Genomic DNA, 10919 nt, shown 5'->3' on the forward strand with positions numbered 1-10919 from the left:
GATTTTTTTCTTTTTTTCCCTCTGAATTTCAACAGGAAACAGCTCTAAGGATTTGAAAAGCAGCACAGGCCAAGACAAAAGTGAGGTTGAACCTTCCAATGAGGAACTCAAACCACCAAAGGAGGCTGCTGAGGCCCCTGACTGGAAGAAAGCGAGTGGGCAAGACAGGAAGAGCCCAGACTCCCTGCAGGAGCATCTTGGTGATCTTCAGAAGCGCCAGCAGCTTTCAGTGTCTGATCGTCACGTCTACAAATACCGCTGCAACCATTGCAGCCTGGCTTTCAAGACTATGCAGAAGCTTGAAATACATTCCCAGTACCACGCCATCCGTGCAGCCACCATGTGCAGTCTGTGCCAGCGCAGCTTCAGGACATTCCTTGCCCTTCGAAAGCATTTGGAGACTGGTCACCCTGAGCTGAGTGAAGCCGAAGTGCAGCAACTCTGTGGGAACCTACCCCTAAATGGTGACATAGCTGAGAGTGAGATGCGGGCTCTGGAAGAGGCACAAGCTTTTGAGCACGAGCTAGACAAAGATGAGGAACTTGATCAAGAAGGGAAGGCCAGTCCGACTGGAAGTGACAGCAGCTCCTTGCTTGATGATATGGGCTCAGAGCCAAAGCGGACCTTGCCTTTTAGAAAAGGTCCTAATTTCACCATGGAAAAATTTCTAGACCCCTCACGTCCATACAAATGCACAGTATGCAAAGAGTCTTTCACCCAAAAGAACATTCTCCTTGTTCACTACAATTCTGTATCACATTTGCATAAGCTAAAGAAAGTTATCCAAGAGGCCTCAAGCCCAGTTCCCCAGGAGACTAGCAACAATGTTGACAACAAACCATACAAATGCAATATCTGTAACGTTGCTTATAGCCAAAGCTCAACCCTGGAGATTCACATGAGGTCTGTACTTCATCAGACAAAAGCACGAACCGCCAAAATGGAGACTAGTACCAGTAGTGGGAGTGGTAGCAGCGGAAATACTTCATCTAAAAGCCCTGTTCCACTTAATCAGGGAAACACTGATTCTGCAAGTGCACCGGTATCCTCTAACAAAGAAAACACTGTAGATGCCAAAGAAGTTACCATGAAACAAACTACTGATCACATCTCTGTGCAGCCCACCCACCCACCAACCCAGTCACCAGCACAGCTTCAGATGCAACTGCAGCATGAGCTCCAGCAGCAAGCTGCCTTCTTTCAGCCACAGTTTCTGAACCCAGCTTTCTTCCCACACTTCCCAATGACACCAGAAGCTCTACTGCAATTCCAGCAGCCCCAGTTCCTCTTCCCATTCTACATCCCTGGTGCAGAATTTAACATCAGCCCTGAGCTCGCATTGCATTCAGCTGCGTTTGGGATGCCTGGTATGACGGGTTCATTCCTAGAAGATCTGAAGCAACAGATGCAGCAACAACATCAGCTAGGTCAACAACAACAGCTTCAGCTTTCTCAGCAGCAAGCTCAGCAGCAGCAGTCTCAAATGCAGCAGCAGAAAGCACAGCAGCAGAGTCACAAGCCTAAAACTGAGTCCAACCACATTACACTGTCTGAGATTCAGATGTCCAGAGATGCTGAAGAGCACCTTGAAAAGCAGGAGAGCAAAGCAAAGCATGATATAGCTAATGATATTGACAGTGCAAAAGATACTAAAGATTCCAGAAAGTCTAAATTTTCAGAACCTCTAATTCCTCCACCACGCATCATCTCAGGAGCTAGAGGTAATGCTGCTAAAGCATTACTAGAGAACTTTGGCTTTGAATTAGTTATTCAGTACAATGAGAATAGACAGAAAAGTCAGAAAAAGAACAGAGAGGAAGAGTTGAATGACAAACTGGAGTGTGGGCTTTGTGGAAAGTTCTTCTCCAACATGCTTATTCTAAAAAGCCATCAGGAACATGTGCACGGGCAGTTCTTTCCATATGTGGAGTTGGAGAAGTTTGCACAGCAGTACAGGGAGGCATATGACAAACTGTACCCCATAAACCCAGCATCTCCAGAAACTCCCCCACCACCTCCTCCTCCACCACCTCCTCCACCTCCTGCCCCAGTGACTGCTCTCCCTGCCACTACGTCTGTAGGAAAATCGCAGACACCATCTCCATCACCTCTACAAACTCCTCAGCAAGCACCACCTCCTCCTCCTCCACCACCACCTCCGCCACCAACTGCCCCTCCTCAAGTGCAGCTCCCTGTTTCTCTTGACTTGCCAATTTTCCCACCACTGATGATGCAATCAGTGCAGCACCCTGGGCTACCCCCACAGCTTGCACTGCAGCTTCCAACAATGGACTCTTTATCTTCTGACCTCACACAGTTATGTCAACAACAACTGGGACTGGATCCAAACTTCCTGCGGCAGTCTCAGTTCAAGCGTCCTCGCACCAGAATCACAGACGATCAGCTAAAAATCCTCCGTGCTCATTTTGACATCAATAATTCTCCCAACGAAGAACAGATTCAAGAAATGGCAGACAAATCTGGCCTTCCACAGAAAGTCATAAAGCACTGGTTCCGCAATACACTCTTCAAAGAACGTCAAAGAAGCAAAGATTCCCCTTACAATTTCAACATTCCACCCATGACCACACTGGAAGACATCAGACTTGAATCCCAAGTGAACATGCTGGAGTACTACAGAACTGATGCTACGGCGAACAAAAGGTCATCAAGAACACGTTTCACAGATTATCAACTGCGAGTACTCCAAGATTTCTTTGATACAAATGCTTACCCCAAGGATGATGAAATTGAGCAGCTCTCCACGGTGCTCAACCTGCCAACACGAGTGATTGTGGTGTGGTTCCAAAATGCCCGTCAGAAGGCCCGCAAGAGTTATGAGAACCAAGCAGATATGAAAGATAGCGAAAAGAAAGAATTAACAAATGAACGATACATCAGGACCAACAACATGCAGTACCAATGCAAGAAATGCAGTGTCATTTTCCCCCGAATTTTTGACCTCATTACTCACCAGAAGAAGCAATGCTACAAAGATGAGGACGATGAAGCTGGAGATGAAAACCACTCAGAAGAATTTGCAGAGATTAATGAGCAGAGTTCAGCAAAGCCAGCAGAGCCAGCAAAACCCTCTCTTGTAACAGCAAGCAGCTCTGGTTCCAGCTCTCCATTAATGCCTTCACCTCGACCTGATGTAGGGAAAACCTCACCCAAACCTGAACTCCTTCATGAAAAAACAAAATTGGGAGAGACTGCCCCTTTACAAACACCCAAGAACCTAAATGAGTTAAAAACTTCCAAAGCTTCAACCCCACAGCCTCCACCACAAAAAGTACCTCAACCACAAATGTCAAGACCCCATTCCCAGCCCCAGTCTACAGCTGTCCCGTCAAGTCCTCTTTCAATTGCACTGTCTTCTCTTAACAATAGCCTACCGCCCCAAATGTTACAGTACCACTGCGATCAGTGCAAAATCGCTTTCCCAACAGTAGAGCTATGGCAGGAGCACCAGCACATGCATTTTCTGGCCGCCCAAAACCAATTCCTACACTCACAGTTTTTAGAAAGGCCACTAGATATGCCCTATATGATCTTTGATCCAAATAACCCTCTTATGACTGGTCAACTTTTGTCTGGGGCCCTATCCCAGATGCCAACTCAGAGCAACTCTGGCCTTGCTGTAAACTCTAACTCTATGAAACGTAAATTAGATGAAAAAGAGGATGGATCTCATGAAAAAGATAACAGTGCAGAAGATCATCACAGAGATAAACGTCTTAGGACTACCATTACTCCAGAGCAACTTGAGATCCTTTATGATAAATACTTACTTGATTCAAACCCAACAAGAAAGATGTTAGATCACATTGCTCGTGAAGTTGGACTTAAGAAAAGAGTTGTCCAAGTATGGTTTCAGAACACAAGAGCCAGAGAGAGGAAAGGACAATTCAGAGCAGTTGGGCCCTCCCAAACTCACAAAAAGTGTCCATTCTGCAGGGCATTGTTCAAGGCCAAGTCAGCTCTTGATAGTCACATTCGCTCAAGACACTGGCATGAGGCAAAACAGGCAGGCTTTAGTTTGCCCCCAAGTCCAATGATGTCTCAAGATGATGGAGGTCAAAGTCCCCATAAGTACAGTTTTGCTGACTACCTACAGATGCCCACAAAGACTGAAATGAATGAAAGTGAGCCTCCAACTGCTTCTTCCACTCCAGTTAAACCTTCCGAGATGCCACTAAAAAACTTATTGAGTTTATCATCTGTAAAAGCAGAACATAGTGATGAACTTGAGGGGCTTAACATGAGCTCTGCAGAAGCCTCTTTTGATAACAAAATTGACTTCGATGAGACCTCCTCTATTAACACAGCTGTAAGTGATGTTACAACCGGAGATGAGACCAATAATGAGGTTGAGAATCTTACGATAAATGGAAGTGAAAAAATGATTGAGAACAAAATAAACCAAGCACAAACTTCTGATATAAGTGAGGATAGATTCCCTTTCAACATGGTTAGCCCAGCATTAAGTTTCTCTGGCAGAGACAGCGACTACTTTAATTCCAGAGATGATGACTTTGATGATAATGCTGACAGGAGCGAGACTTCAAGTTTGGCTGATCCAAGTTCACCCAGTCCATTTGGAGGTGGTAATCCCTTCAAGTCTGCAAAAGCTGGTGGAGAGAGACCAGGCCACAAACGTTTTAGAACCCAAATGAGCAACCTACAGCTTAAAGTCCTAAAAGCTTGCTTCAGTGACTACCGCACACCTACTATGCAAGAGTGTGAAATGCTGGGCAATGAAATAGGACTCCCAAAACGTGTTGTGCAAGTTTGGTTCCAAAATGCCCGTGCAAAAGAAAAGAAGTTCAAAATAAATATTGGAAAGCCATTCATGATAAGCCAAGGCTCCCCAGATGGGCCGAGGCCAGAGTGTACGTTATGCGGCGTGAAGTATACAGCCAGACTTTCAATTCGTGATCATATCTTCTCGAAGCAGCACATTGCAAAAGTGCAGGAAACCCTGGGCAACCAGGTTGATCGAGAAAAAGACTATCTTGCACCTACCACTGTCCGCCAGCTTATGGCTCAACAAGAACTTGACCGTTTGAAGAAGGCAACCGATGTACTCAACTTGCCAGCCCAGCAGCAACCTGCAGTGGACAATAATGCACTTCATGGCCTTAGCCTGCCAACTGCCTACCCAGGAATATCTGGTCTCCCACCAGTGCTTCTTCCTGGTGTCAATGGGCCATCCTCCCTTCCTGGTTTTCCACCAAATACACCTGGTGAGTTAGTATGACAAAAACACAGTGCAGTATCTTAATGAACAGTTAATGCATTAAATGCACTTAGTGCTACTGCCCCATTTGCCTCCTTTGAAGGACTGTGACGTTCACTGATTCATAGAGACATTTAATGCATGCATTTACTGTAACAATGTGGAACACTTTACTTTGAGTTTGGCTGTAACCCATAAAGTTCAGTTGCTGTAATGCTCGTGCTTGTTTTCTTGGTTTTATCTTTTCTTCTTTTTGTTGTATCCTTCTTTTGATAAAGTGCTTGTAACAGTTTTGATCCATAACAGTATATCAGAGGGAGAGCCCCAAAATAATGTCTTGCAAAGTTTAGGAGTAATTCTGCAGTCAAATATTTCAATATTATCTATACTACTGTATTTCAGCTTTAGCGTCTCCTGGTGCTGGCATGCTTGGGTTCCCTACTCCAGCCACCCCTTCTCCTGCCATGTCTCTCAGCAGTACCCCAACCAAGACTCTTCTTCAGACACCTCCCCCTCCTCCTCCTCAGCCCCCCGCACTTCCTCTTCCTCCCACTCCTTTGGCAGCAAACCAGACTGAGCAGCACATAAAAGAATCAGAGAAAGACAAGAAGTTAGAGAAGCCCAAGGTGAAAGAAAGAGAAGCCGACACTGCCCGTCCCGAGACCCCAATTGTGAAGAAAAGAGAAAAGCCCTCGCCGCCACTTTCGATGCTAGGAAAATTGGGAAGTGAGGCTCAGATGGACCCAGCACAACTGCAAGCACTTCAGAATGCCATTGCTGGTGACCCAGGCTCCTTCTTAGGGGGACAGTTCTTGCCTTATTTCATCCCTGGCTTTGCATCTTGCTTCTCGCCCCAGCTCCCTGGCGGAGTACAGGGGGGATACTTCCCTCCTCTGTGTGGAATGGAGAACTTATTCCCCTACGGCCCTGCAATGCCGCAGGCTATCGCTGGGCTTTCACCAACTGCCCTGCTGCAGCAGTACCAACAGTACCAGCAGTCCCTCCAGGATTCCTTACAGAAGCAGCATCAGCAGCAGAAGCAAATTGAACCACAGCAGAAAACGCCCCCTATTAAGTCAACGAGTGCACAGAGCAACTCTCTCAAACCAAAAGAGGCTATTGAAACTAAGGATGATAAAGGCTCTTCAACAGAAAGCACAAATGAAGAACCCCAAACAAATACCAAAAGTTCAAGCTTTCCAGATGCGTTTATCGTTCCGTCCATCAAACACGAGTTTATATGCAGAAAGTGCCAGATGATTTTTGCTGATGAAGACTCAGCAGCTCGCCACCAGAAGTCCTTCTGTTACTTTGGTCACCCTTTTATCGATCCACAAGAGACAGTGCTTCGTAAGGCCGTGAGCAAGTACAATTGCATAGCCTGCAACGTGTCCGTCAGTGGGAACGAAGCACTTGGCCAACACCTTCAGTCGAGCTTGCACAAAGAGAAAACAATCAAACAAGCAATGAGAAATGCCAAAGAGCATGCTAGATTATTACCTCACTCAGTCTGCTCCCCTTGTCCTAACACCACATCTACCTCGCAGTCTGCAGCTTCTTCTAATAACACCTTGCCTCATCTCTCTCACTTGTCCATGAAGTCCTGGCCAAATATTCTTTTCCAGGCCTCAGCCAGGAAAGCTGCTTCCTGCCCATCTGCTTCTCCTCCTCCCCTTTCCTTGCCTTCAACGGTTACCTCAACTTCGTGCAGCACCTCAGGGGTTCAAACCTCACTACCCACCGAAAGTTGTTCAGACGAGTCTGACAGTGAGTTAAGCCAGAAGCTGGATGACTTAGATAACGCGTTGGAAGTCAAGGCTAAGGCGGCGTCCGGCCTAGATGGCAATTTCAGTAGTATCAGAATGGATATGTTCAGTGTGTAGGAGTGAAAACGGATCCCTTGCTTAAACGAAAAAAAAGACTTTTAACTGCAGTTCCAAAGTTTCTCTAACCCAAAAAATTACAGTACCAAAAGATTGACTCAGGATTGTTTTTCCCATATTGATATGCTGGCAAGAAAATGATTGATTTTTGTTATGGACAGAACTGTTGCAGATGCTTGACTGAGCTTATATTGTATACAAAAACATGGAATAGGAAAACTCTCACAAGTTCTTTTGGAGCTTGATTCAAGCCAAAAATTCTCACGATAGCAAATTGCACCTCAGCTGGATTGATTTCCAAATGCTAGCATGTACTGTATGGGATAATGATCCAGAACTTTCAAAGAGAATTTCTCTTAGTTTAGTTAGGTGTAATTCAGTAGCTTTAAATTCTCAGGTCAGAACATAACATTTCTCATTTGTTGAAACAGCAACGAAGCCTGCTTATAAATGGCTTTTACCAAAACATGTCAAGCTTTATTGGAGGCATTTCCTTGATGTGTGTAGTGTACCAAGAGACAATATAACTGTTACAGGACAACGCGCATATCCTTTTAGTTTGCCCTATGAGAGAGTATGCTTTTACCACTGAGGGAATTTAGAATGGTGAAGTCATGTGTATGCCCCTGTGTTTGCCAGTTTGTATTGCCACAAGCTGTATTTATATACAACACCCTTTTTTCTTGTAGAATATACTAATAATCTGTGCCAACTCTTACCTTCTTTCTTTTACCTCTCATCACACCCTTTTCTGAAGAGGTAATAATTCTAGTTTTGATAGATTCTTGAAGATTATGTGAATAGGACATTTTTTCATTTGTGAATTGCTATACTGTTACGGTACTTGCTTGTGTCTGGACTATAGTGCACTTATTTGATTTCTTTTTTTTTTTTCTTTTTTTTTCTTTTTTTTGAGGTAGGCCATATCTTAATTTAATAGATATCATTTTTCAGTGTTTGTTTGTTCGTTTGTTTGTTTTAATTATTATTTGTGTGTAGTTCAGCAGCAGATTGGTCCACATTTGTTAGACCTTTCACACCTAACAATCCAGAGACATTTAACAATTGGTGCATCCATGAAAGTAGTACTGTATACTTGAAACTGAAAAAGTGCAAGTTGGACAAAATGTGTTGAAAAAATGGTATGAACATTTGCTTCTTTTAAACAAGAAAGCTGCTTTTAAAAAGGGGGACAAAGCATTTGTTTTATAAAATGAGAATATTTTTTTCCTGTACTTCTGTAGGACTGAACACAGTGTTACCCCTATACACTGCCATATAGTGGATAGGCTGTTTCTTCCATTCTACTCTGGGCACTTCTGTTAATGTCATGAACATAGACCATTTTCCATCATATTTAGTGATACTTGGATTACAAAGTATTATCTTATGACGTTATGCTGCTACTGTGTAATGTTTTTGTTTTTACTTTTTTTATCGCTTGCCATAAATTTCAGCTTCCTACTAGACAGAATACTGATTCATCATGAATTACATTGCTTTGCTGTTTTTCTTTTGATTTCTTTTGTTTTTGGCTGTGTAACTTAAAGAATGTGAACGCTGTCAAGGGTGTTTAATTTTTACGAATCACTTTCTGGTTTGATACAGTTGGACAATGTGATTCATTCCAAAGTAACAGAAGGCTTAATGTATGAAAGTAAAAGGCTCGTGAACAAAGAAAGCTAAGCTGTTGTACATATTCGTAGTTGGCTGTGCATGGTACAAATTTATTAATATGAAGAAATGCAAAAATGTATTGCTTTTGGTATTCCTATTCTGAGATGAACAAGTAGCATGTAATGCAACTGTTTGACAGGTTAAATCAAATCATGCTTAAAAATTGTTTCAAACGATGAAATTAAGTAACATTTCATTTTACTTTTTATTGCTGTACAGGTGATTTTTTTTTTTCTGTTAAAGGTAAAATGTCAGTTTTTAATTCTCTTTTTTGTGGACTTTTTAATGTTCTTATTTGGATTTTTAATATTTTAACGCTTATTTTAATCCTGAAGACACTTTTTGATTGTGTTTCACAAGAGACATCTTGGCCTCCTAAGGTGCAATCCTGCCTCTGTCCAAAACATGAGCGACTGTCCTGATTCCAAAGGCTTTTAGAACTCTGCTTTTGCCTTTCCCTGAATGTGGAACAGCATTTAGAGACTGAGCTGTCAGCTAGCACCGTGCGCTAAGGTGTTAGCCTGGACCAGAATGCTTCCCACACAAAGGACTGGTAAAGCAAAAAACAAAGAAAAAAAAAACAAAAAAAAATTTAAAATAAAAAAACAAACAAAAAAACAAAACAAAAAAAACAAAGGATGGTCCAATAATGTAATTGTACATAAATGTTGCAACTGCACAGCAGCCAAAAAACCTTTCTACGGATGGATAGTGTCAAGCATAGGAGGACAACCTTTTAAAGGTTGATATTAGGATTGTTCTTCTGGATATCAAAGGGATGATCAAGGCGTAATCATATTCTACACAATACGTACTTTCAACGCCTGGGTAACATAGGAAATGCACCCCAAGGTTTTAATAAAAAAAGATGCCCCTATGGCGAAAACTTTAAATAAACTAAACCAAAAATGTTATTGATGTTTTATATATAGAGAGTAGTCTCATTAGTTTTTGTTACTGTAATGTTTGAGGTCTCAGCTGTACCGTATTACGGTAATAACATGGTTTTGAAACTTTTTTTATTTTGTCACAGACCTGTTGTCATAGTTGAAATGACGTTTATTGTAGATGGTATTTGAACAACTTCTTCTGGAAATAGTTCATCAAGTATGTTTGTTGCTCATTGTTGTGATACATTAAAAACTGTATCTGCAAACCACTTCTGTGCCTGGCCTCACTGTCTTTGTTTCTTTCCACTGCCACTGACGTCCGTACAAATTTAGCCGTCAATATTATAGTAATAGACGTAAATTTGAGGAGCCCATCCACTCCATCCTTACACTGAGCTCATGCCGCCAATGAGCTAGGAAAGAGGTCACATTATCCCTAAATCCACACTGAGAACATTTTTAATTTCACATGGTATGCCTTTACATGTTATTTGGTTGTAATCTGGCTTTATCCAGATGCAATGGATTATCTCTAGAAGTGTCAATCTCAAGAGCCTTTCTGCAGGTATTTGTCTAAGCTTCTCCCCTGGAAGAGATAATGGATTATTCATCAATCTACCAAGCAGATCATCTAGCTGAGAATTCAGCAGAGGAAAAAAAGGACTTTGCATACTTTTCTTCTAATCGCTAGTCGTTTTTAAAACTCGCAAGGAGATAATTGTAGTAAATTGAAAGTTAACTTGCTTTTAAAACAAACCAGACTTCAGGTTTTCTGCAATCTCTCATCCAACTCTTCACGGTCCAACTGCATCTAACTTTTCCCATTCCCATTAGTGACTAGAAAATGATTCTCCAAGGCATTTATCCCAGTTTGGACATATTTGATCAGCCTCTAGAGTCCGAATAGCTTTACTCAGCACATCCGAATCATTATCTGCATATTTTGCCATATATATATATCTTTTATTCTAACAGATGTTTCCCACAAATCTGTTTTGCAGCCCAGTGTTGAGGACACTTGGATGTCATTCCTGTTATTTTTCCAGTATCTTATTGCTGCGTAGAGCCAGGGTCACACTATTCTGTGATTGGATAGGGTTTGACCTTTGGAAGAACAATAGCAGAAGGCATTTCGGTTCTGCCCTCTCCCCACACCTTCTCTCTATCTTTCCACAGTTGTTTGCTGACATTTAAGACTCAGGACCGATCCCAGTAGCTCTGTGCGTATCC

General features: G+C 42.5%; 1 protein-coding gene across 4 annotated transcripts in view; it reads left to right on the top strand.

Annotated features, from left to right (window-relative positions):
- zfhx4 (zinc finger homeobox 4) overlaps positions 1 to 9958 on the top strand; it is a 76738-nt gene extending 66780 nt beyond the window's left edge. For all 4 annotated transcript variants that reach the window (XM_051881973.1, XM_051881972.1, XM_051881975.1 and 1 more), the window contains 2 exons: positions 36 to 5246; positions 5642 to 9958. In XM_051881973.1, coding sequence (XP_051737933.1) covers positions 36 to 5246; positions 5642 to 7122 — 6692 coding nt within the window. In that variant the 3' untranslated portion in view covers positions 7123 to 9958. The remainder of the gene's footprint in view (positions 1 to 35; positions 5247 to 5641) is intronic.
- Positions 9959 to 10919: the final 961 nt, after the last annotated feature.

This window comes from Ctenopharyngodon idella, chromosome 23 (genome assembly GCF_019924925.1).
Source record: "Ctenopharyngodon idella isolate HZGC_01 chromosome 23, HZGC01, whole genome shotgun sequence".
Classification (NCBI taxonomy): Eukaryota; Metazoa; Chordata; class Actinopteri; order Cypriniformes; family Xenocyprididae; genus Ctenopharyngodon; species Ctenopharyngodon idella.